Source organism: Triturus cristatus, chromosome 1_2, assembly GCF_964204655.1.
Source record: "Triturus cristatus chromosome 1_2, aTriCri1.1, whole genome shotgun sequence".
Classification (NCBI taxonomy): Eukaryota; Metazoa; Chordata; class Amphibia; order Caudata; family Salamandridae; genus Triturus; species Triturus cristatus.
In genome coordinates this window covers 924,570,074-924,597,601 of record NC_140580.1, presented here as the reverse complement: position 1 = coordinate 924,597,601, position 27,528 = coordinate 924,570,074, and the positions used below count along the sequence as shown (strand labels likewise).

General features: G+C 44.5%; 1 protein-coding gene across 16 annotated transcripts in view; it reads right to left on the bottom strand.

Moving 5' to 3' along the window:
* Positions 1-27,528, bottom strand: part of KIF1B (kinesin family member 1B) — a 1,461,559-nt gene that overhangs the window by 1,354,313 nt on the left and 79,718 nt on the right. For all 16 annotated transcript variants that reach the window (XM_085609808.1, XM_085609814.1, XM_085609823.1 and 13 more), the window contains exon 2: positions 26,547-26,703. In XM_085609808.1, coding sequence (XP_085465934.1) covers positions 26,547-26,652 — 106 coding nt within the window. In that variant the 5' untranslated portion in view covers positions 26,653-26,703. The remainder of the gene's footprint in view (positions 1-26,546; positions 26,704-27,528) is intronic.

Below are 27,528 nucleotides of genomic sequence, written 5' to 3'. Positions count from 1 at the left end.
CAGACGTTGAGTCCCTTGCTCACTTTGCCACAGGATTCAAGCAAGCCTGGCTGAAGACGGCTGAAATGCCAGAAACCGGTCCTAGGAAACTTGTTTCCGGTCCAGGGAAGGCATGGCTTGGCAGTTCGGGCTGGACTGTTCCCATGAGGCACAGGGTTAGACTGATTTGCATATGGCCATGTCTGAACTGGGGTGGCAGAGTGGGCTAAAGAACGGTGATGGATCAAACCCAGATCTGTTGACTGGGTGTGAGTGTTTGATTGGTTCTGATGCTCCGTCCATCACCACCCCCTTTTGTACCGCTTTCTTCCAATGTTAGGCACCATACAGCTTCGTTTCACAATCTCGTATCACTTTCGGGTGCATGAGAGCACAATTCACATCATTTGGAATCATGCTTCAAGCCCAAACACTAGAAACACACCTTATGTGTCCGTCACAGACATCTGTTCGACACTCACAGCATGATCTAAACCCTGCAGTTTTAAGTGGCGACACTGTTCCTTTGCATATTGGAATTCAGTTTAAAAAACTTGTCAAAGCAACAAAAAAATAGCAGAGCTTGAGAAAAGCATTTGAAAGCCAGAAAGAAAGGAACAGACGTCTGGGCACAAGTGTGGCGCTTATAGCAAGGGTATATGCAAAACATGTAACCTCTGACACCATAAATTCAAGTTTGTTTATACTCCAGGAGAATTTATTATTTTTCCCTGGATTGTAACTTAATACATTCAAGCATTTTATGAATACATTTTACTCCAAGACATGCAAGCCCTGTGTAGGCCTAATTAGACAATTACTTTCTTGCCTAAATTCTTCTGTGGATTATATGCAAAAAACATAATCAATACATAAGTAACAAATTTACAGTAGACACACATATGTACAATTTACAAACATAAAACATATTGGTGCTATCTAAGAGCATAGCTTGTGCAGTTCAACAAAAAAGTGAAAGTCGTACTCCTATTTAAGTAAGCATTACAGGGACTTCTTTACGTGTTTCGACCTGTGTGCGAGCTCATGCGGAAACGCTGTTTGTCAATGAACGCGGGGAAGTTATTCCTAGGAGTTTCCGCACGAGCTCGTGAGTGTCTCCATGAGCAGCACCGTGTTTCCCGCGTAACAAGCCCCTGAGGTAGCGCTCCCTTCCGGTCCAAGACGATCCAAGGCAGCACCCATACACACAGGATGCAAGTGTGCACAGGCTATGCGCCAGTCTGAACATGGTATAAAGAAGGTTCAAGCTGTACATAAATTCCAGACGTGGTACTACAAGTCCTCCTTATTAAAGATCCACTTCGATAAAACACTACCCTGATGACGACCTTCGTCACAAGAGGTGCCAGTTAGAAGGTCAAAACGCGTTGGTACTACCCCTTAGAGAGGATTGCAAGAAGAACCTAGCAGAAAGTTTGGTCTCGGATTCAGAGATATTAGAGCCCACGACGTATGGCCCTAAACTAGGTTCTATACGGTAGTGCGACCCCCTATTGGCATACAACATCAACACATTGTGAGGACATCAATGAAAGAAGTCCCTGTAATGCTTACTTAGATAGGAGTACGACTTTCACTTTTTTGTTGAACTGCACAAGCTATGCTCTTAGATAGCACCAATATGTTTTAGGTTTATAAATTGTACATATGTGTGTCTACTGAAAAATTTGTTACTTATGTATGGTTTATGTTTTTTGCATATAATCCACAGAAGAATTTAGGCAAGAAAGTAATTGTCTAGTTAGGCCTACACAGGGCTTACATGTCTTGGAGTAAAATGTAATCATAAAATGCTTGAATGTATTAAGTTACAAACCAGGGAAAAATAAAAAATTCTCCTGAAGTATAAACAAATTTGAATTTATGGTGTCAGAGTTTACATGTTTTGCATATACTTTTAGATTCCTACCTCTGTACCCCTGAACAGAATAATTCCCCTGTTTTTTCATAGGCTTATAGCAAGGGTAGCACTTCTGTGGGGGAACAAAGTCAACATGGAGCTGCACTATGACACCTGGCAGCATGCAGGAGCAATGTTATGAACATTTCTGGATCCAGTCTTGCTCCTAGGAGATATTCTGAAGGTGAGCAATCTGCGATTAAAAGTATCCATCTGAATTCTAAGTTCAAGTTCCCTACCTGTCACCACAACAAGTTTGGGGCAGTGCTACACCAACCTAGGTGGGGCCAGTGGAAATCAGCAGTAAAATTTCACATCGAATTGTAAGCATCAAGCCATATTTAACAATGAGCTACATACTATTAACTACTGCAGTGTGAAAAATCGGCTCTATAGGGACAGAAGATGTATAACAAAATAAGCAAATAAATTGTTTGGCTAACATAAATGAGGAAATACTTCCAGAAACAGGAAAACATATCTGTAATAAAATTTTTCACTCTATGTGTTGTTTGTGTACACAGAACTAGTCACTGCTAATAGCGTAGCATAGATATGCTAGACAGCATGACATGATATAGATGCAAAAAATACATAAGGCTTTTGGTGAGTTTGCGCCCTTGGAAGGGGGTCTGATTGAGGACACTGTTCGCTGCTGAGCCACTACACTACAACCTCGCTCTCAATATCAGTCAAACACTTAACAAAAACGGAGAATAAATCTTACCAAAACTGTACACTACTTACCATTACTTCGGGTACAAAAGTGGTAGGTGGTAGGTGTCCACTGGATTGTCATGCCAGCTTTCCCAGGTGCTATTTTGTCTTAATTGAATTGTACAAGACACTATTTACTGTGACGGCAGAGTAAAGATGTTCATTCACTCCATCTCACTCCATTTCTTGCACTTCCTTAGCACTATGATGTATAAACCACAGTGTGGTCGCAGTCAGAGACGGGCAGGCTTCGTGGTCCCATACGCTCCGGAAATTCCTCTGGGCATGTGCACGGCCCTCCCACATGGTGGGGATTGGTCGGCCTTGGCTGGTTGGGAAGAATGTGGGGTTCATATGATCGGGGATTTATACAGGGAGGGTGTCTTGCTACCTTTCCAGGATTTAGAGGAGGCTTATGATTTACCAAGGGGGGATTATCTTTTACACGCCGCCTTGGTGTCGGGGATTCAGAAGCACTGGAAGATGGGCCTGTCGGAGCCCATGACCTCTTTGGGGTGCCAATATATCACTATGGCGGCGGGTACGTTCAGGGCCATCACTTGTCTCTATAGGCGTTTATCTACGGAGAAGCTTCCGCCCTTGGATGCCTTGCGGGGTAAATGGGAGGGTGATCTTGGTAGGCCCATTCCTGAGACGACTTGGCCCCAGCTGCTGCGACGGGCCTGGAAGGGCACACGCAACGCTAGATTTCAATTGGTTCAATTCTTCACTCTTCACAGGGCTTACTTAACGCCGGTAAAAATTTTGCGGTACTTTGGAGGTTCCCACTCCTCACGCCCCCGGTGCAGGGTGGACGGGACTGATTTCGGCCATATGTTTTGGTCCTGTCGGGGATTGGGCTCTTACTGGACGGATGTGGTGGCGTGTCTGAATCGAGTGACTGAGCCCGAGCTGGATGTGGAGATGGGGACTTGCCTCCTGCTTTGGTTTCCGCACACTCCTCGTACTAAAATCACGAGCAAATTCTATGATCTGGTTTTGATAATGGCGAAGAGGGAGCTCACCATGCACTGGAAGGCACAGGCCGGGCCGAGCTTTCGGAGGTGGAAGGCGAGTTTCTTGTCTTGGGCGGGGAGCGAAGGGACGCTTAGGCTGCAGCTGGCCCAGCGGGCGGCTAATGAGAAGGTGCTGGATGCGGCTAGGGCATGGGGAGCGCTAGTGGAGGGGCTTCGCGCTTTGGAGGAGTTGGATGAGGAGGACGAGGATCCTGTAGACGTTGGCCGGGGTCTGGGACACAGGGCGGGGCCCTCTGGGACCGCGGGGGAGACTGCATCGAATGAGGTCCCTTCAGCGTAGTTGGGAGGGGTCTGTGTCTGCACAAAGTATTGAGGTGCACGTGGGTGGTCAGGGCGGGAGCATGAAGAGTATATGGCGGGGGACATGGAGCCTCAGGTCCTTTGAGATTATTCCTGAGGTCTTTTCCGTTGCTTAAAGCTGGGCTGTGTCGGACCTCGGGGTGCTTAATGTCTCAATTTACAGGGGTTGGAGGCGGGCACGCTGACAGAGGGGGGGAGGGGGTAGAGAGGGTGGTGGGGGGGGGAGGGGGGGGGGGGGGGAGTTAGGGTAGCAAATGTTGACGATCTGGTTTCTCCTGATCTGTGCATTGATGACTGGGTCTTATATAGGATACTATTGTAAGCAACATTGGTTTATTGGTTCGAAGGTTGGAAAACCTCAATAAAATATTTTCACAAAAAAAAAAAAACACAGTGTGGTATGCTTTAATGATACCACATCTTTTGTCAGTGTTTTGCAAACTTTATTTTGTGGATATCCGTATTTATTTCTTCAGCAACAAAGTACCAGAAAACTAACTGTCAGGCTGATCTCTGTCTAAAGGATAATTTATCAAGCAAGCTCTTTAGGAGGCATCTAGATAAATGAAAGAAAGTTTTCTAATCTAAATCACTGTCAATAGCCTAGAAGGTATATTAACTTTCAGATTTAGAAAATGTAGTCAACTGACGAAAAAAAAAAAGAAAATGGTAATCTCTGATTACGCTAAACTTAAATACACTACATATTATATATACACACAAAAACACACACACTTATCAAATTCAGCATTTAGTGGGCAAAGAATTATGTTTAGATTGTTTGCCGACATACCGAGATAAAACTATTCATTAAAGGATTCTTAAAGTGACGATGCTTAGATTTAAAGTTAACACAAGTGGATTCATTTTAGGTGGATTATAAGGGTTGAAAAAGGTCTGTTTTCAGTTTATTCCCCTTATATAGAGAATAACCAAACCTCTATGGAACCATGCTTAAAATATTGCTTTTGAATGATTAGTTGCGTCGGGGGATAGAAATATGCGAACATGAGTGGGATACTTAGCTACACCAAAAGTTCACGTTGAAATTGATAGCAGATTATTCCAACAACAAAAAAAATGGACACCATTGAAGATAAAAAATTGTGGTTGGTGGATTCGAATTCAGGTTGGAAATGTTTGCTTGAAACATATTTTTCACATGTACTAAAACTGCTTGCTTTTGGATGCTGACAAAAGAAAGAACAACTTTAATTCAGGGAGTAAAATAGATATAAATGCAAAAAAGGCCAAATTCTAACAATGTTTCCAGTGCTCTCCTACTGAATCTGCTTCTTAAACTATAGCTTCAGGAAGTAATTATGGCTGGATAGAAACAAATGCTTTGCAATTAAAAATTTCATAATGACAAAGTCATGCTGATATCAAAAACTGGATTAACGAGTTGTGCGAATTCATGTGCATTGAAAAAGTAACCATTACAGCCAGAAATAACTACTTTCTATGATAGATGTGGATACCTAGGCAGAAACTAGATATTCCCAGCTACAAATGTAATGTTATTCCTGGTCCCACCTAGTAAGCTGCTAAAGTACGATTTGACATAAACATTCCCTCTTTCAAAGAGGAAAGCACCTCTACATCATATCCTCAACCAGAAGAAAATTGCATCTTACCCATTTGTCTGCTGTCAAATATGCTACTTTCAATGTGACTGAACCTGTGCAGTACATTAATCCATTTCTTAAATGCTTTTTTTAAAGCAAGGATAGAAAGGAGTAGAAGTTTCTCTCACTTCTGGTGTGTAGTGATTTTTTAACATTAGCAAATGCGGTCATTAACAAAATGTAATGGAGACCAAGTATTGGTTACAAAAAGCAATCTTATACTTACTGTGTGGAGGTCTGAGAAACAAACCATTACACAATGTAGTTACTACAATACTTAGTCTTCAGTTGCTCTTCCTCCATTTGTGTGGATGTTCTTACTGCAGATAGGAAGGCTTTAGTAAGAACACTAAAGACCATTTGAAAATGAATAGGACATTCCTTAGAATAACAATTACATTTTGCCTACAAAGGATGTACAATTATAACTCATGAACAAGGAATACCAGTCCTGAAAACCTTATTATATGAGATCGGCTAGTTATTGGAAATACTTAAAAAGTGCCTTGATATCACTATATTTGCTGTGACAACTATTTCCTAGATCTGGAACAGATGTATCACCAAAAGAGTTGAAGCAAGGTCCCTTGTATGCTAATCTATTTATCAGCTGGTTCAAAAGGGAGCATGCCTTGAATGATGGGCTACGTAATACACAACAGGATTGTATTTTGGGGCTGATATATTAAGGATATCTTTATGTTTTGGAATGAAACAGCTTAAGAACTAATTATCACTGATTTTTACGTCGCAGCCTACAAGACAGTGCAGATGCCGCGTTTGCTAAACACATCTCGGGGACTTTCAGAAAGTTGATCTAGGAATGCATTCTGTTCATTAATTACCATTGGCGTTGTGGTTTGCAACTCACATTTCCTGGCTTTCTATATGCTGGCTTTATATGCTTTGGGCTCTCCAGATTCAGTTCATCCCTCCCATTGCCTAAACCGTGTCTACTGTATTCTTCCACTAACTCCCTTTCTGTAAGCAGGCCATTAAATCTTGTTCTTATCTTGTCACATATATGATTGTTTATATCATTTATGCTGCAAATTCTTTGTTTATATTTTCCAAGGACTATGTGCCAGGGGAGGGAGGGTGGGTAGTTGGGGATTTGTTGAACTGATTGCGCCAAAGATTACATCATAATGTCGAAATGTTGTTCTAAAGGTCATTACTACTGAATGTTGTATCTTACAAAACTTAATAAATATCATATAAAAAAAAATCTCGTCACATATGCTATGTATTCAAAGGCTGAGGCCATATGTCAGACACAGTCTTCCAATGGCACTTGTTTACTTTTCTTTCTCGGACTTCAAAGTAAGAAGATTTTTGTGGCAATCTTGCTGGATACTGGGGGTAGGAAAGAGCTTTTTCTAGCACACGACAACATTTAAATGAACTGTGCATGTATTTCAGAATATATCAGAATTAGGAACACAAACGAAGCACATTTTTTTTGTTATTTCTGAAGTGTGTTGGAAACAAATACTTTAAATAGATCAAAACAACACATTACACTAGGTATGCTATTTCCACACATTTTCATTTGTGCACTGTATAGTTTTATTAATAAAACGGCATGTCTGTGCAAATATAACAGACATTTCAATTGAAAATGTGTTGTCTATAGTGGCAGTGCGCTACCATACAATGCATACTCCGCTCTACACCACTCTACTGTACTCTGCACCACTCCACTTTACACCACTCCATGCCACTGCAATCTAAGTCTTTCTACTGTCCCACTTTACTCTATGCCAATGCACTCTTTGCCACTCTACATCACTGCACTCTTCAGCACACCAGTCCAGTCTAGGGCACACTAACCTACTCTGCACAACTCACAATGCTACTGTACTCTACGCCACTCTGCAACACTGCACTCTACACCATTGCCCTCTATGTCAGTACACTGTAAGCCAATGCACTTTACTCTGTAGCACTCAACTCTATGCCCTTGCACCCTACGCCAATCAATTGTGCGCCAATCTAATCTACATCAATGAACTCTACACCGCTTTACACCATTACACTCTATGCTACTTTATGCAACTGCACTCTACCCTGCAACACTCCACCCTAATCCTGCTCTTGACCTCCCACCCATCCCCAAACAACCACCCTAATCTAAAACAATCTACTCTATGCCACTGTACTTTACACCAATCTGGGCCACCCCACTCTATGCCACTGCACTCTACACAACTGCACTGTCACTGGTCTCTATGCCGTTGTACTCTACATCACTGTACTCTACGCCACTGTTCTCTAAGCCACTTTACTCCACTCTACTCCACTGCAGTCTGCCACTCTACCCTGCAAAACTGCACTCTCCACCACTGAACTCTAACCCACTCTACTCTGCACTACTCCACTGTACTCTATGGCTCTATACTCTACACCACTCTATGCAACTCAACTCCACTCTGCGCCTCTACCCTCTGCATCACTCAACTCTACTCCAGCCCCTTTTTGACTGACCAGGAGAGCTGCACACGGCCGGGCTTGGCTCCGCTGTGTGTCTGAGGCCGGGCTTGGCTCCGCCGACCTGCGTTGTGGTGTTGAGGGCCGGGCTTTGCTCTGCTGGTGGCCTGGCCGGGCTTGGCTCCGCCGGGCCACGTAGACTACAACCCCCAGCAGCCCCTTGCGGCAAGGACGCCGCCGCGCAGGCAAACAGGAAGCGCCTGGGGCGCAAAAAGGATCACTTGCTCCCTCGTCCCGCGGGACGCGCGCGGGCGCGCCCGGGACAAGGGCGGGGCCGTCTGTGGCCGCCAGAGGCCATAGGAGGCTGGGCTGGGCCACGGACTTTGGCTCGCATTACTCGGATCCTGGACTTTTAGTAAGACACTACTTTTAATATTGGTTATTGTTTGTTTTATGTTTGTTAGCCCTATTGACATCATAGTTTTCTACAATAACTAGATAAGTTACTGTTGTTCAAATTACTCTGTAGTTAGTACATGCTGGTCCTATTATGTCCAAGCTTAGGTCTTCAAAACCAGCGGCAATTAATGACACAAGGACAATGGACAATGGACAACTATCTTGTTAAGGTAGTCAGCAAGATTAATAAGGATAGGAGACTATCACTAAGCAGGGTAAGCCCAGAAATGTCACCTACAAGGCTGAGTACGCCTACCACACCGTCGCCCCACCCAAACAGTGGCTTGGCTAACTAATAATGTTGACACAATTAACGATGTATCCATCATAGTGTCAACAGAAGAGCGGGAAATTTTAACTGAATCTATTCCAAGTCAGAGTCCGACACCCTCCCTAAGGCTCTCACCAACTCAATCTCCCGTACGGAGAATGGTGCGTGCATGTAGGAAGGCACCTGTCAAAAGGGTGGTGGGACGGAAGACCAAAAAGGCAGGTACAACATCACTCAGCAGGGGAGACACTCCAGAGTCCATAAACAATGTCGAGGGAAGTACCCTGCATCCAGCCCATATTGAACTCCTGGCAACCATCCTTGAGTCCAAATTAGAGGCACTGATTAGACCATTGGTGGCAAAGTTAGAACTAGTTGCGCAAGAGGTCACTAGACTGGAAGGTCTCCTAGATACCCATATGACCCGGTCTTCCATCCTGACGAGCCCTCAACCTGGCCCATCGGGTCCTATGGGCAACAGTACAGCGGAACCCGTAGCATATGTATCAGCTAGTACCAGGGTTAGTGGCACAGGGGCTATTGCTCAGGCTCCCTCAGTCGTAAACGCACTGAATACTCCACTTTCTAACCTACCACCAGCGGGAACTGCAATAGCACAAACATCAGTACAACCACAAATAGCACAAAAAGGCAGTCAGAATAACTTAGCAGGGGGAGATATTGCCGGGAGAAGTAGACCTAGGAGGAAAAACTTTGTCAACCTCCCACCGGAGTGTGTGTCCCATACACTGCGGTACTAACAAATGTCCCAGAGGTTGACTCTTGCCTGACTGATCCTAGGCTAGAAACCCATGTTGCCCAAAAAAATAAAACACTTGCCTTGCTGAATAGGAATTGTGGTTTTCCGCTTGCCTTTTCAAATGATATAATATCCACTCATAGAGTCAGTTGGATTGGCAACGGAAGAAAAAATACAAGAGGGAATTGCATCATTGTAAATTTTAAACATCCACAACATGTTGCAACAGTCCTCCTTAGAGCCGCCTCTTTACCAACCCTGGAAAATTCTGCATGTGCTAGACCCCTTGGCTTCTTCTATAACCACCTGGATAACACCCAATACCGACCACCTCATCAGCAAAGGTATCCTGTAAATGGGCAGGGAAGGGGGATGGCTGGTTGTGTTCCGAATGTACTTCTGAATGTACCTCTGCATCAGAATAGTGGGGACTTATATCGTTATCAGTTAGCTAATAGGCAGTTTGATAATGCTCTACCTCTTTACAATCGTTGTACTGCTTTATCATCACTGGAGGAAAATGATTGACTGCCCGATGCCTCGGGGAATTCTATCCAGTTATCAGCATCGTCCCTTAAAATTGCTACATGGAACATTGCCGGTATAAAGAATAAAATTGGGAATGCTGAATGGCTAATGTCATTAAAATCTTTTGATATCATTGCCCTACAAGAGACTTGGGACCATACGAACAGATTCTCTTTGGATGGCTATAGCCACTTTTGCAACCCAGCTATTAGTAGTGTAGCAGGAAGATCTAAGGGGGGCTTGCTAAGTCTATTTAAACTGGACATAAAAGGCACACTAACTCCGTGTTCTTCGGGTTCTGAAAACTGTTTGATTGTCGAACTTTTTACTCAAGATAAGGCCAAGATTCTTTTTGTTAATTTTTATAATTCACATGCAAATGAGTGTACCAGTCAAAATTTGGAAGTACTGGATACATTTTTGTCAGTCTACAGTGTTAACGTAAATATTTTAATTAATATTATTAGGGGACTTCAATATACACCCATGCACCCTACCATGCATTAGCCAGGATGATGAAGGCCCCCCCCTCTCCTCATCTGTAACATACCAGGCGTGGAGAGCATCTTGAAACCTTTCTTGCAAGATGGAACTTATATGAGTCAGGCTGCGGGGATGGAAAAAATAGGTCCCCTACGTTTAAGGGAAAAGATATGGGTACTATTATAGATTATATTTTTGGGTCTTCTTTTTTGTTAAATAATGTCATAAATTATTACACAGAGGTATCAGCTTTTAGCGATCATAATCCTGTTTTACTTGAAGTGAAGCATACAGATTTAATTTCCTTAAAAACAGTAAAAGTTAGAGGGGGAGTAAACCTCACGGCAAAAGACCAGAACCGTAGGTTGAAATGGACAAAAATAGTCCCTGAAACCTTTTTTCAAGAGGTTTTGTCCAAAGTAGAGGATGAAGTTGCAATATGCTTAGCGAATAGAACACAATGCAAAGAGGTTATAGCGGCATTTGATAATATCTGCATAGAAATTAACCGTAGTCTTCAGAATAAATCCAGGTAGAAGTCGCTAGTGGGCAAAAGATGGTTCGACAAGAAATGGTCAAAAGCGCATGGAGTACTACTAAAAGCCCTGAAAGCAACTCCCAAAATTCATGCAGATATAGCTAGTGCAAGGATTGCGTACAAAAAAAAACTATCCTAGAAAGAAAGAGGGACCTGAAAGACAATGCTTTGGCCCAACTTCTTGAACCAGAAACTCTAAAAAAAATAGTGGCCTATTCTGGAAAATAATAAATCAGCCACTCTTTTCTGATGACCCAAACACCCCCTTAGAGGCAAATATTTCAGATGAGGGCTGGATCAAACATTTTAGACAGATATATACAGAAACTAGCAGTGCTGCCACCTCTGCTGTCATTTCAGAAGTTGAGGTAGTGGAACTCTGTACTGCTGAGGCCGCCGTCACTTTTATGGCAGCAGAAGTGGAAAGGGCAATAGATCTGACCCTGAAAAACAAAGCACCGGGCCCTGACGGGGTACCAGGGGACGTCTTCAAAAGTGCACCGAAATTTTGGTCTAAAGTCTTATGTAATGTTTTTAATGCTCTTACAAATGACAAAATCCCGGACTCTTGGAAAAAATCCATCATTATACCGGTCTTTAAAAAGGGTAACAGGCAAGACCCATCCTGTTACAGACCCATTTCATTGATTGACTCATCGGTGAAAATATTGGGCCGGGTTATTTTATCAAAACTGAATGATTGGTGGAGGAGCCAAGATGGCGACCGGGACGGCAGCGTAGACTCCCGGCTCCGTGAACCTCCGCATCCCGCACGGATATCCTGCATGAGATCCTCAGCCTGCGCTACGCGCTCGTATTTGTGAATGAGAGTGGCAACCGACCGTGTGACTCCGAAGTTTCTGGCGGCGGTACCGCCGGAGAAATGTGCCTTTGAAATTTGCGGCCCGTGCAGCCCTGGAGCCAGGACCTCGAGTGGACGCCTTGGCCGGGTGGCAGTTCAACAACAGCGGCCTGTGGTGACTGGGTGGAGTCGGACCACCGGAGCGGTGCACACCTCGGCCTACATTTCGCCGTGGTCGTTCCTACCGCTAAGCGTGGCGGACCGAGTGCATGCCCGGGGTGGCGATTCTGAGATTCTCCGGTGATTGCCCCTGCCTTTGACGGTGAGCTGCCCGGACGCCGCCCGTAGCTCGCCCTGATTCTTGCGGGCTGCTCCCGGATTTTCGCGGGCGCCGGCCCGTGGTGGGGACGACTGCTGCCCATGACCACACAACGGATAATTTTTGCCTGCCCCCGGAACCCTGTTTCCAGCGACGTGGACCTTGAGGCGCTTGTCCCTGGGTCCCGGTCCCAATATGGGTCGGGCTTACCCGGCGGCCATCTTGTTATGATGAGGCCTACCATCCTGTCCACCGGGTCACAGCAGGATTGGGAGTGTGTGACTTTTGGGAGTGTGGCGGAGCGATCGCAGAGAGCTGTGCTGGGGTACGGCGACCTCCTCGAGGCTCTCGGTGCCCTTCATTCCACCTTGGTTCATGGCATCGGGGTCTTGGGGAGTAAGCTCGATGGTGTGGCATCAGCGTCGGGACAATTGCGGCCTGCCTGTCCTCAGGTACACCGGGACTTCCCACACTGCACACAGGAGGACAATGTCGCGGCCACCCCTGAGATTAGTGAACAGCTGGAAACTCCGGACAGTATGCTTCCGTGTGATCGGCTGGCTGTGGGTCTGATCTGTTCCGGAGGTATTGGACCTGAGTGGGAGGTGGTGGCCTCGTCCCGTGCACGGCCTCCGGCGACCCGGGGAAAATTCAAGCAACAGTTGTCTGCTTTGGCTGATTCCACCTTCCGGGACCTTGTGTGCAGTGCAGATCCTGGGGCAACGCTGGGAAAGATGTCCCTCCATGATGCGGACTGTGTTGGTACTCAGAGACTTCCACACCACCTGTGTGTGTCGCGTCCCGGTCGTTTTTGGACACTCCTTTACCTTGTAACATTTGACATGGCGCTGGGTCGAGGGGTTTGCATGGGCAGATTTGCAAAGAGTGGTCAAGGATAAGGCTGATCCTTCAGGGGTGGTCATCTAGTAGACGGGCGGGCTCAGGGGTTGCGTGCTCTCATGGCATAGCTATTAGTATAATTGGTGCATAATGCTCCCCATCCTTTTTTTGACATGGTCGATTTTGTGCTGCTTACTGTTTGCCTTGGGGAAAACTTACCGTGCGGGAGGGAGAAGCCGGGGGCATGTTTTGAAGGCCCTCCTCCAGTTTATTAATACCTTCTCTACCCCCCCGTCTGGTGGGGTTCTTTTCTTACTCCCTTTTCTCTGTTCTTCTATATTTCGGGTCTGGTTCCAGGGCGACAGGCACACTGCTGGGGGGGGGGGCCGTACTCATCTGCAGAGGTGCAGGGTGGGGGGTTGGGGAAGGGGATTCTTTAGTCTTTACCCTTTTTTTCCATGGCCTCCTTTTTCTTCTCCGATTCTTCTTTGTTTTTCTTTTCTGGGATCAGCGTGGTACAACTCCTTCGTTGTGAATCACTGCTTTTTCATGTGTGCCACAATTTCCGGGGTGTTTTCTGGGCTTTAGGGCATGGGACTGCTGGCGCAACTGGTCATGATACTTCTCTACATCCTGCACTTCCTGTTTCAGCGCCATTGACTCGATAGATTGCCGTTTATTGTTTACGTTTGTTATTCTGCCTGCCATTTTTCGCTGCTGGGAAATTGTTTGGCACCTGATCCTTTCGTCTTTCCCTATTATAAAATGAAAGCCTTATTAATCCTGGTGTCCTACTTGCGCCATTCACTGGCCGAGAATATATTAGCATGGAGATTCTCCTCCCCGAGGTTCTGCCTGTGTCAACATTGGATCTCTGTTGCTTTGACTGCTTAGCGGCCGGCCCCGGGGGGTTGTAGGCCCATACTTGTTATTGGTTGAAATGCTAATAAAGGTTTTTCAAAAAAAAAAAAAAAACTGAATGATTGGTTAATCGAGAAAGGGGTCCTATCAAACGTTCAGTATGGTTTTAGATAAAAAAGGAGCACAATAGATCAAGGCCTTAATTTGCACTAACTAGTAGAAAAATATACGAGGGCCAAGGAGGGGTCTATGTACTTGGGGTTCATGGACCTCTCGTCAGCTTTTGACCTTGTAAATCGTTCCAAACTAAGGAAAATTTTGCTCGATATGGGACTGGACAGGGCCCTTGTTAGTCTTCTAGCAGACTTACATACCGATCTAATAGCTTTGGTTAGAGTTACCTCGGAGAGGCGTTGCACGAGTCATTTTAAATCAGAAAGGGGAGTTAGGCAGGGGTGCATTTTGGCACCCCTCCTATTTACTGTTTATATAAATGCCCTGGAACCTACCCTAAAAGAGGCAACCCTTGACATCCCACGTATAGGAGAACTTGGAATTCCAGTTCTTCTATACGCGGACGATGCCGTCTTGCTCTCACGTACTGGTGTTGGTCTTCAATGATTATTGGATGCTTTTGAGGACTTTATGGGTTCCTTGGACCTAAAGATTAATGTCAAAAAGTCTCAAATTATGATAATGGGCAAGGGCAAAAATAACAAGTTCTTAAAAATATTTACTTGTGGGAAACAAGAGCTTTGCAGAGTAGCCACTTTTCCCTACCTGGGGATCACTTTTGATGAGCGAGGCACCTGGGGTCCCCAGATAAAAACAGAAACATCTCCCTTGCTAGATCATCTTCTGCACTCCAGGGCTTTACAAAAAAATTGGGAGCAAGGCCAATAGTAACTCTGCTAAAAATCTATAAAGCAAAATGTCTTGCTGTTGCTACATATGGAAGTGCTATTTGGGGTAACTGTTCTACGGAAAGTATACAGATCACTGAGAACACATTTTTAAGATCTGTTCTCTCTGTACCACAGTCCACTTCAACATATATTGTTCACACTGAACTTGGTGTAGGATATATCTCAGACCTGATCAAAGTGGCCCCTGTTCTGGCTTGGCTAAAGACCTGGTTGAACCAAGAAATCCCCCTTAACCATATCATCCTAAAAGACTGCTTGCAGCTGGATAGAGTAAACAAAATACCGTGGCTTATTTACATTAAAAACTGTCTTGTTAAGTTAGGGAGACCAGATCTCTTTTTTTTCCCGGCCTCGATAACTGCTAAAGACATTGTTCTGAATAAAGGTATGATGGGAGAATTGCTAAGTCTGGAAAGGGAACAAATATAACTTGAGAAACCAACGGTGTGGACTAGCATTATTTTGAGCACTCATGCAGGCCCTGAACTATACTTAACAACTGTAAACCAACTTTATCATCGTTTTCTTTTAACCCGTTTTCGGTTTAATTTGATCCATTTAACCCTTGGACACTTCCCAACCTGGTGTACTCCCGAAAATGCAATGCCGTGTAAGTGTGATAACTTTTCGACCCAGAACACATTGCACTTTTTGATGTTCTGCGATCACTACACGGCACTAAGAAGGAAATATTTGATCCCGATCCTAAAGGAGGCAGGGTTTATACAGGTTAAGCCAGCACTCCTGTTTTTACAGTTATTGCAGACCCCCAGGATTATGTTCCATGTTGCTAGTTTTCTAGTGGGGGCTGTTAGGATCAAGAAAAGGAAGTTGTCCAATAATCCAACTAATATGGTTCTATAATGGTTGAATTTTAATATTGTCCATATGAAATGCTTACTTCATGAAATTAATATACATAAATGTAACATGCAAGTGATGTGAATAGATTGTTTTATCTAACTGACCTCTTTTTAATACATTTTAATAATTGAGTTTTTAAAAAGAACATACTTCTTTTGAATTCTTTTTGTGTAAATAGATATAGTATGTAAATTTATCATGATTTGACTTTGTATTAATTATGAATTGATGATTGTGTGAAATTGTATTGTTCCTATGTCTTTTTATGATATTAATTTATCGAAAATAAAGTATTTTGACTGACTCAACTCTACTCCACCTCTATCTGCACCACTCTACTCGACGCTACTGCACTCTGCTATGCACTACTTTAATCTATGCCACTGCATTCTACCATGCTGCATTGTATGCTGCTGCATTCAATGCTATTGCACTCTACATCACTATCCTCTGCAACACTCCAAGCCAATGCACTCTACGCCACTCTAGTGTATGCCACGCTACACCACTCCACACTATACCACAACACTCTCTGCCACTCCACAAGACTCTACTCCACTGTTCACCATTCCACTCCAAGACACTCCACGAGATTCCTCTACGCCACTAACTTTTAGCCATGCTGAACAGCAGCCACACTGGAGTACAACATGGCTAAAAAAACATTGGCAACGTCAATAGCTCTTGCATAGGCTTGTTAAATAACAATTGAAATGTTAAACTTACTTTAGAATATGTTCCCCAAACAATTATATTCTTAGGTATTCATTTTTGGGGGGCAAATGATAGATTACAAAGTAAAAATCTACAGAAAGGCTACCTCACGTCATCCACATCAGATGACTTCACATCCTAATAACTGGCATTTTCCTACAGCTTTAAGGATCAGTGTCTTGAAATACTTCAGCTGTACCATGTCCTGAACATAAATGACTTTAAAATATATTGTTGTATTAACTTCAAAAACTGTGCTATGATTCAACAATTTGTATGGCTGTACAACTAACTATATACCAGTAAACTATATACGTTGTATATTCATTGAACCGGAATAATAAAATTCTGACTTCAAAGAGAACTGCATATTTGGCCTCCAACAGTGTATTGTCCAAACAGCTGCCCTTAACATCAAGTTAGCCACCAATATTCTAGAAGCTGTCTTAACTGAACAGAGCATCTGTTCTGGAAGTAACTTCCAAGAGAAGTGCTTATAAACCCTGTGCATTATTGCTCAACTGGCTACATTGTAGATCGCAAAGAGATTAAATTAGCATTGGTATGCAAATACTTGCCTTAGCTATGGTGGCTTGTGTGTGACTACATCTATAAGTATTACTAGGATACAATGACGTCTTAAAGTACAAGTGATGACCCACTGACAGTGTAGACCTTTAATACAGATTTGTTCAGATTAAGACCCCATGAAGTAATCAATGAAATATTTGCAGATCAGTAACCTCGCCTGTGGCCCAGACATTTTCAAGAGGCCCACCTTCCACTGATGTTCAAGTTGCAAATGATCCTTCTGGCTTCCATAACAGGGATTTCGAAACTAAAGATGAAAAGAAATTGGCTGCTACTTTTACAATGTGATGTAACCTTTCTCCAAAAGAGCACATTAACAAGCATTTGCAATGCAATAGGTCTCGCATTATTTAAGTTTGAGCTATTGGCATTGCTAAATAATGCAACACCAATAGCTCAAACTTTAATAATGCGAGACCTATTGCATTGCAAATGCTTGTTTTAACTGACAAAGTTTGACTGGAAATAACTCCTGGAGCCCGAGCTGCACATAGCGGGCTATTCCGGAGCTGGGAGCTGCCCGAGGAAGGTGAGCGCTCTCTGGGGCGGCAGGGAAGGACGGGGCTGGGCGCTGCAGAATTATTTTAAGTGCCAGGAAGGGGGCAGAGACTTTACACGGGAGAGGGTGGGCGATGAAAGTATTTACAACGGAGAAGAAGTGGGTAGAGCGTTGCCCGTGTGATCTGGTGGGTGAAATGCTTATTTTTTAACCCAGTGGTGCTAGTTCTAATCCCGGGTGTTACACAAATTGTGATCCTGGACAGAACGCCTTATCTCCATGTGCTTTAATACTCAAACTATGTATTGGGCACAGTGACAGCGATGAGCATTGCTGCAGAGTTCAGCAGATGGGCAGCGGCAACAATGAAACTCGTATTCCAAGTTCCAGGGTGCCTGAACCAGGCTACAGAGTGGGGGGACGGGGGTGACAACAGATTCCGATAACTGTGCCCCGCTCATTTGTGCCCCCACATCCCTCAGGTTGGTTCTCGCAGGCAACAAGCAGCACTCTTTAAACCACACTCTTAAAGGGATTTAGGACTTGTGCAAAGTAAATACAATGCCCGGTTTCTCACTTAAAAAATGTTCCATATTAAACCTTGGGTCCGGTGCGCCGAGATGCCCTCGAATGGCCGAGCGGTGATCTGTGAAAGCAGGGTAACGTTGAACTTGAATCCCGGCGTCAGTACTGGCCAAAATGTGTGATAGTGTGCATTTCATCTTCATGGCACAGTCCTTCAGTTCCCTTATCTGCCGAAATTGAGTGTACAGTGCTTAAGGTCACGCCAATGCCCAGTATTAAGAAGCGCTACACACATTGAGCTGGAACATAACAGTGTACATTCTGTTTTGCTGCATTTTCCACAGGCATTTGCTATTGTGGGACAGTGTTCGCAGGGCTATAAAAACATTTGCATACATATGTGCCTGTCGATTGGATGAGGGAGTTTGGAAGGGCTGAAGCTGGGCACGAAGTCCCCATCCCCGTCCTCCCCCCTCTGACCCGTTTTTCCTTTGTCCTGCCACATCTCCCAGGTTACAGACAGGCTGGACCACTGTCAGAGGAGGGAGCGGACAGGGCCGAGCTATGACGCTGCTGCAGCTGGGAGGTGAGAGGAGCTTCTATTTATTTCAAGGCGCTGCTGCTGGGCTGTGACACCCCACCAAGAGGCCGTAAATAGCCTGTTCTGGGGCGAGGGCGTAAGCTGGAGGGAGGGGGCTTGACAAGTGTGTGCAGTGCCAGGGTGGTGTAGGGCGGAATTGCCTGATGCTGAGGGGGCTCTTTATGAAATACCCGGGGGGAGGGGGCTTTAACCCTCTACATTAATCCCAGGTGAGCGCAGCAAAAAAAAAAAAAATACTTTTAACTATCCTGTGCGGGGTTGGGGGGGACGAGTGTGTGTCATTTACAGGGTGTAGTGTATGAGTGGCGGCACTGGAGCCCTGTGGTGCGCATTACAACACTGCGCCATGTCTGCAGGTATTGCCACTTGGCCATGCCTGCGCGCAATGCCACATTGTGCCTTGTCTGCACACACTGCCACACTGGGTTATAACTGCTCACACTGCGCCATGTCTGTGCGCACTGCACCATGTCTGCCCGCATTCCCACACTGCATCTTATTTGCGCCCACTACCACACTGCTCCATATCTGCGCGTCGAGAGCATGCGGGGAAATGTAGTCTTGGCAGCCCACAGCACCCGCCCGCCTGCTGACCCACTTTCCCCTGGACTTCTTCAACCAGCATTCTTACGGAGAAGAGGAGGTACATTTCTCGTGAACGCTGCACACGTCACACACTCACCCTCCTCCTCCAGGGCTATTGCTCAACCTGAAAAGGGGGTGTGACGTATTTGCTCGGCTTTCTCGCCTGCTAAAAGGTTTCTTTTGTAACGAACGCAAAGCAGGCCAGACCGTCCAAATGGGACGGCTCAGAAAGCCAAGCAAATACGTCACTGACACCTCTTTTCCAATGGCTGGCCACCGTTTAGCATAAACGGTGACGCCAGCCAATGGAAAAGAGGGGCTGGGCTTAAAGCCCCTTACAGAAAATACCCTGTTAACACTAAATCTCGCCAGCGAGACTGCGCATGCGCGCAGCCTATGCCAGGCGAGACCTAAAAAGGAGCACCAGACTAAAGAACAGTTAACTTTAGGCGAGCTGAAGCAACCCCACACAAACAAGTTACTTACATTTGGTACCACATTTTCTGGTGGAGACTTACACCAGATTCCTCACCTTGTTAATTTCCCCAGGTTCCAGACAGAATCTGGAAACTTTAATAGCAATTCCTCGTATGTTGACAGGTAGAGTTGTGTGGTTTTGCATCAGGTCTATTGGTTCCAAATGTGACGTCGTGGGCCACTATAAAACCAGCACCTCTGCACCCTGACATCAGTTTAGTTTCGATTTCTAGCCACGCCGTTGGATGCAGAGCCATTGAAATCAGAAGGGGAGGTGTCTGAGATATGGGATCTTATTAATGGACTTTATGAGTCCATTTCAAAGAACGGGAAGGAGGGTGAGGCAGTGAGGAATCTGCATCTATAGTCTCTACCAGAAAAGGTGTTATCAAAGATAAGTAACTTATTCTTCGGAAAGAGACTTCTAACTGCAGACTCTTCACTTTCTGAATAGATACCAAAGTGGTACCTCTTTGGGTGGCGAGTCTGTAGACTGGCTTAGACCAGGAAATCCTGCAGTACAGATTAGGTAAAATGCCATTCGTGGTGGGCCTAATTTTCTAGGCAGTAGTGCTTTGTGAACGTGTGGAGGGACGCCCATGTAGCAGCTTGGCAAATGTCAAGGACTGGCAAACCACCCAGTGATAACAGCCTTTGCTCTGGTGGAATGAGTATGTAACCCTACAGGGAGTTGCTTCTTAACTAGCGTACTTCAGATTTTACGCATAGGAAAACCCATAGCGAGATGGTCCTCATCTGCACAGCTTTTTCAAATTTTTTCGCTCCAGAGAAACCAACAGAAAGCTGCTCATCTTGCAGATATTTTCGCTATCATTTGATGTAAACACTAAAAGCCCTCTTAGTCTCAAGTCGGTGAAGCTATTTCCCCTCCTTAAGTAATGGTTTGCCGTAAGTGGAAGGGTGTAAACACCTTCTGCAGAAAAGCCTCCTTTGTACGAAAGACTAGTTTATCTGGAAAGAATGAAGTATATGGTTTTGTTGGTCCTACTAGGGAGAACTGAAGTTTGCAGTCCAAGACCTAGAATACATGAGAAGATGGTAAAATTGTTGTGCAATAACCTACATGCAGTGGTTCGACTATTGTATAATGCACACTCAGTGTCTGAATGCGAGAGGATTGGAGGTCCTATGTAAGGTTAGAACATGCCTATTGTCTGAATATTATATAAGTGCAAACTAGAAGTCCCACTGTGGAATCAAAGTTTGACAGTGGGAACATGTAGGTCGGCCCTTTAAATAAAAATAAAAAAAGAATCACAACATGCGACCTGAAAATGGTGATCCAGTGAGCATACATATGGAGGTGAGCTTCCAACGGAGAGCAGAGTCCTGTGATCACCACCTCTCCCAGATGACCTCCCCAACCGACTAACGATGCCTCCGTTACAAGTGTTCGCTCTGGATAGGGTAGGGAGAGATATGCCTCTGGTGGGTCAAGCTGTATTACGAATACTCTTTCAAACATCCGCGTCCGGCATTAGCTACCCTCCGCATTAAGGGAGCACTGCTTTATATTCAATGCTCGGTATATTAATCCACAGCCAAAAAGTGCTACAAATGGAACATGTTACTCGCCCTGCGAGCATCTATTTATAGTGTGTAGTGCTGTAGATTCATATCCTACCTAGAAGCTAATGGCTGACGTACACACTACTCTATTTAAACACTTATCTTTATCAAACTATAACCTGCATGTTCACCTTTACTATCTCTCTACTGCTCTTATCTTAAGCTCACCCGATGAGCCAAAAACAATCTAACAAAGGAGCTGATGACCGTTCACAATACAGACTATAGGAGGAGTCACCTTACAAAGCACTTCAACCCCTCATCAGGAGTAGTAAGTGCTATATAAATGCAATTACAATTACTCAAAACATTTCTTCAAAGAAAAACGAGTTGCAAAGGTCCGAGCCCAACACTGGATGGCAGGAGTATGCTATGCATACATATCTACAGCCAACACATGCTATGAATATATGCATCCTAGACGTCAAGTGCCACCATCCAGTCACCTGCATAGTGGGCAGGCTAAACTTGGGTAAATGTGAGTATTTGGAACTTGCCCTTCCAGAGAAAAAAATTCAGAGGGTGAAGATCTAGGATGGGGCGAAAGCCTCCTTCCTTTTTTCAGTACTAGGAAATAAAAGGAATAACAGCCAGTCTTGATCTCTGATGCTGGTACTGTCTCTGTTTCCTTAACCAAGACAGCATGAACTTCGACTAGAACCTCTGGGAGGTGTTGTGGTGTAGGTGGCATGTCTAGGGGATAGAACAGAAAGAGTAGGAAGCAACCGTGCTCTACGGTCTAGAGCACCCATTGGTCGGACGTGAAAGCTAACCTGACCTCCTACAAGGTGCTCATGCGTCACCAAGGACAAATTTAAACATTTTTGCAGTAGAGGCTGCAGAGAAGAGGTTGTGGAATGAGTAGAGTTAATCCTGTGAGCCTGAACATTGCCCTCAAAAGGCTGGGAGGCATGTTGCTACTGAGGACCATACTGATGCTGCCTCACCAGATACCCCCTTTCGAAGCCCTGAAAGGGGCGTTGGGAAAACTGGCAAGCAAGCTGAGCTAAACAAAGAGCGAGCAGTGTCTTTACTCTCCTTAAATTATTCAAGGACAGAGTCGGCCTTTGCCCTGAAAAGTTGAGCCTTTGAATAGCATGCCCATGAGGGACTGCTGGACATCTGAAAAGAAGCCCATGGAGCGCATCTAGGCATGGCACCCAAGCACCATGCTTTTTCCGACTGCCCTACCTATGCAGTCTGTTGTGTCCAGACCTGACAAGATCATATATTTTGCAGTACCTTGACCGTCGAGGATCAGACGTTGGAGTATGCCTAATAACCTAGGATACAGTTGGCAAGACATCTGCCACTCTGACCCACAAGATATGCAAATACCATCCCAGTAGGGACGATATGATTGACTGCAAGATTAATACTGCACATTTTTCCATTCGTTTGGATTCCCTGTAGGGTGAAGTGGTGGGAAAAGAGATGTGATTCAGGCAGCTAAATGATTCTTGTACAACCAAGCTCTTCAGGGTAGGATACTGGTGCAAGAAATCAGGGGTCCCCAGGAGCAGGCCTGGTCCATCTTGCCACCTGCCTGTTGACTGGTGGGCAAGATTCTGGATTAGCCCAGGTGCCCACTAGAATATCTGTTTGGGTTTAATAAATTAAAGGGTAATACAGGTTCTTGGGTGGTCACTCCAGGATTAAGAACCACCGTCAAAATGTTGATCCTTATCTCCTGTATAGGTAAAGTTAAATAAAGCACCACCGCTGCTCTCCTGATAATAGTAAAGGAAGCAGATTCTACAGTGGCAATAGGGTTAGGGATGAAAGTCCAGTGTCAGAGGAGGTGTTAAGGCCACTGGAATCTTGGATGTAGACCATCAAAAAACTGACCCTTTCATAAAAAGCACTGCTGTCCTCATCTTCATCCGGATCATACTCCTGGAATTCAGGCTGAGATTATGCAGGAATTGAGCTCCGTAATCTGATAAAAGTATTGGGTCCAACTCCGCCATCAAGGTACACACCTGTGGTGTCAACACTGCACCAAGATGGAAGCCGGCAGCGCTGTGCTCAAAGACAGAGTCAACCTCTGGTGGAGGTTAAGTGGCATGGTCAGCGTCTGGGTCAGATCCACCGTCTGAGATTCCAACAGGCTGCCACCTCGAATTCGTGGATCCTAATGGGATCCAGCGTGACATGGAGGGGTACTAAAAATTGAGGCAGTGGCCTCTTTCAGGCATCGAATTTCGTCTGCAGGGGCTGTTTGTAGAGAGGGAAGGAGTTAGAGCGGCAGCAGTTCTGGAGTGTGCTACACGGTGCAGCTCCGAGGCAAATAGGTATCCTGGGCACCACGAGACTTCCAGTGGTGACAGTGGTGGGACATCAGTGAACTGTGCTTAGATTTTTTGTGGAAACGTTTAGACTTACCTGAACTCCTGTATCTCTAGGTCGAGCGGCCTCAAGATCGGTCACCGAGGGAGAGAGTGTCCGCTCCTTGGACCAAGACTATCTTTTTTAACTAGATGGTGGCGAGCTTGACCTTACAGTATCGAATCGCTTTCAACTCATCTTGGAACAGCACAAACTCGACTTTGTGTTGTGATCAGGGCTCAGACACCATAGGCAGAGGTTGCCGGTGTCTGTCATTTTTAAAGCCTATATCTGTTCACTGAAGACAATGTACAGTGGAAAAAATTATTTTCCCGAGGAAATGTTCAGTCAAAAAATCAGCACTACTAGCTTCGGATTTGAAACAAGGAACAGGTGTCAGCGCTCTGAGGTATTGGAATTCTAGTGGCACCCACATCACATTCTGAACCAATGGACCAGCTCGGAGCCGAATTATGCCACCCGTCAACACGTAAGGGAATTACAATTAAAATTTCAGGATTGAGTCTGGCGCCTGGGGAAATTCACATGGATTTGAATCTGCAGTTAGAAGTCTCTATCAGAATAGACATGTTAGCTTCAATGTCATCATTTCAGGTCACTGGTTGTTGATGGCTTCAAATGTCTGGAGTACCAAAATCTTTAAACCAGTCACCTAAACTCGAGAAACACAAACTTAATCAAGAGCCCTTGGTGGAAAAAAACCCTAGGGGTCATTCAAAGCTTGCTGGAGCAGTCCCCCAACCGCACTCAAGGTTCCCCTATGTAATTGAAAGGTGGAGGACCGCCAAGTTTCAGACCGCAGACCAGAGCTACAGCTGGCTCCAGAAAGCCACTGGAGTGTGAACTCCCAGTGTATAGCTACCATGGATTATCTGTCTGACAAAAAGAATCCCCTGCTTTGAAAGGAGAGCAAGGTTCTGAGAAACCAACGTTATGCACTTATGCAGAGTGATACACCATGCCACTGTAGTCTGCTCGGCACTGCATTTGGACAAAAGTTCTCCTGCTCTGTCAGCAGAAGCGTTTATGACAAATTGCCTGCCAAAGCAGTGGCTTTGGCTAAATTATGGTATCATTCTCAAATTGTAACAGTGTGATATATGCATAATATGTGTTATGAAAGAATATAACTGGGCTTTTGTGCATCAGTCACAAGTACATGTTCCTTTTACATCGTGGTTTTGTACCAACTAGAAGTCTTTCAGATCCAGAATACTAGTCCTCTTTTTCCGTTTGATAATTTATGGAGTACCATCCTTTGAAGGCCATAGGCTGTTCACGCTCAATTAGACAAAGGTGGTTTCCCAGCCACACTCGTGCGGATCGGGTGGGGGGCAGGTGAGAGACTGTTATTAAAAGATAAGTTTTCTCTTACGAGACCACAACTTCAGAGCTCAATTCAGCTACAAGGACATTGTAATCAATTGAGACTAGAGTGTCAATTTTTATTTCGGCATTGGCCAGATTAAATAGAGCGGAAAAGTTTGGATCTAGCCACAGATGTCCTCCAGTTCAGAGCTGCCTGAACATGCATATGGGAATAGTAGACACACTCGGATTTTAACAAAAGCTCACTGAGTGTTAGACGTCTTCCACAAGCTCAGCCAAAGCAAGGACTACACACATTTAGGTGCCATAATTTTTTACCTCTAGTATTTTTTGAGGCAGATAGTCCAACAAAACACGTTATTTTCCCTTCCCCGTTTGTCTATTGAGCAATTGCCTTCTCAATGTCGCTCAGAATCTATGTTCAGGGAGATCTAAAACATGTTAGCAATTCACGGGAGTCAGTCACTACAATGAAAAATCTTTCAATAAAAGAATATGGTGCTTCAAAACCCCCCTCACATTTGTACAATGGTAGGATGGAAAAAAGAGCATACTAAGATCAGTGACCAGAGTGGCACACATTGAGCCTGGAGTAGTACTGGAATTGAATAATATTGCAGACATCACAAACTTACATAAAAAAAACAAAAAACCAAACCTGTTGCCTTAAATTTGTAAAGTAGAACACTGGAATTAGTGAATGTATGCCTCTGCAAATGGCTTGAAACGTGTGACTGAAAATCATGCTCTACAATTGTTAAATTCTAATCACAAACATATTCACACGCTACCACGAACGGAGCACATCACTGCATGCTGTTTCTGCCACCTTAGTACAGTCAGGTCACGCCTTACTGTCTGCCACGGCAGCTTCAAATCTCAAGTGGCCATCGAGGCTCAGCTGGTAGCAAGAAAGTAAGAGGATGTAAATCGGGCAGGATCCCATTACTAATTCACCCCTGGGATGGGAGAGAGCAGGAGAACAGGCACTTAACGTGGCTCATGGAGAGGAAACTATGGAAGGTTTTACTGCAAGGAATGATACCGGTCATTGCAGGGGATGAAAAGCTGGGAGGATTGTTGAAATTTCCTCTGCAAAAGGTGTGGCAAAGTTGGCTGGAAATTGAAGGGGGATTGGGTGCTACTGAAAGTCGCACAACAGAAAGTGATACATAAAATGCACATTGTAAAATTATTAAAGAACTTCATCTATGTACCTTTTAAAAAAAAAAAAAAACAGAAAGTGATACAAAATGAGGTGGTACTCCTAAGTACTGAGGAGAAGTACTAAGAAAAGCTTCACGGAAGAAGGTAATACAAGTTAAGTTGGCCTGGTACTTCCTAGAAGTGCGAGGGGTTCTATGAAAAAGTTCCCCTTCTAAGAGTGATCCAAGTTGACCAACTGAACTGCGAAAGTACTTGCCATAAGTGTTAGATAGAAAGTATAACTAATAGACATCAATCACCACGCTAAGAAAGGGAAATAACTGCCAACCTGTTACTGTCGAGCTGAAAGAAGATATGGAGGGTGGCATCAAAGTAGTGCTGGTACGGAAATTTGGGGAGAATTAACATGGGCCATACTAGGAAATAAGATTTTTTTTTTTTAAAGCTGGCACTTACTAGTAGAGTTGCCTTGCATCTGGATGATGCATTTGGAATCTTTACTGGTCTCTCGACTGTTGAAGGGCCGTACCCTCACGGCCACCTTTACAGAAGCCCCCGACATCCTGACGTGCCTTTAGGGTAAAGTCCGGAAGTTTCTTTGGTGCCGGTTAAACTAGAATAGAAGAAAACTTGATAAGTTATGTAGAACAGGAATGACGGACCATTTCACTGAAGGCAGTCCCTATCACATTTACAATGCTGAAAACAAGTGAAAAACATCCCTGTTCCTACAATTTCAGTTTGGTCTGTATCCCACTTTAGCATGGTCAATTACACCCAACTTGTAGGGTTTCCTTTCGTCATGTGCATCTTTAGTGCTTTGTATTCTTTAGGTAAACAATCACACACTGACAAAAGATTACTGCAATGTACACATTATTGTAAAATATTTTCAACTGTACTCTGAATACCCCCAAAAATCATTATCAATTTTGTATCCGATGTACAGTACTTACAGCTTCTGTGGCTACGGTCAAAGTTTTTGAAAGTTGCTAAATAAAAAAGTTAAAAATCGGAGATTTTCTCTCTCACATATTCCCTATGTCAGCCTCAGCTACTGCCGTTCTATATGAGAAGCCAAAGTGAAAATGCAATTCCCTTCCCAAGTCCAGAAATGGTATCGTCTTCTTCTAACTTATGTTTGTCACCCCCTGGTCTCCTTCTACTTATTCTTCCCAAACACTACTTTGCCTTTCACAGCTAGGCCGGTAGCCTGTCCTTACAGCCATTTAATTTTCCTTCAATAATACTATCTCAAAAACTAATGTGATCTGCAAGAACACTGGTAAAAAAATAAATCCCCCTTTCCGTGTACAGACCCTAAATTCTTCATACAAATATTAATTATATTTCATCTTAACTACTGCTCTTCTTTCAGTGTTCTTTCTAGTTATGTCTACTGAGTTCATTGTCCATTCCACGTTGACAGACGGTTGTT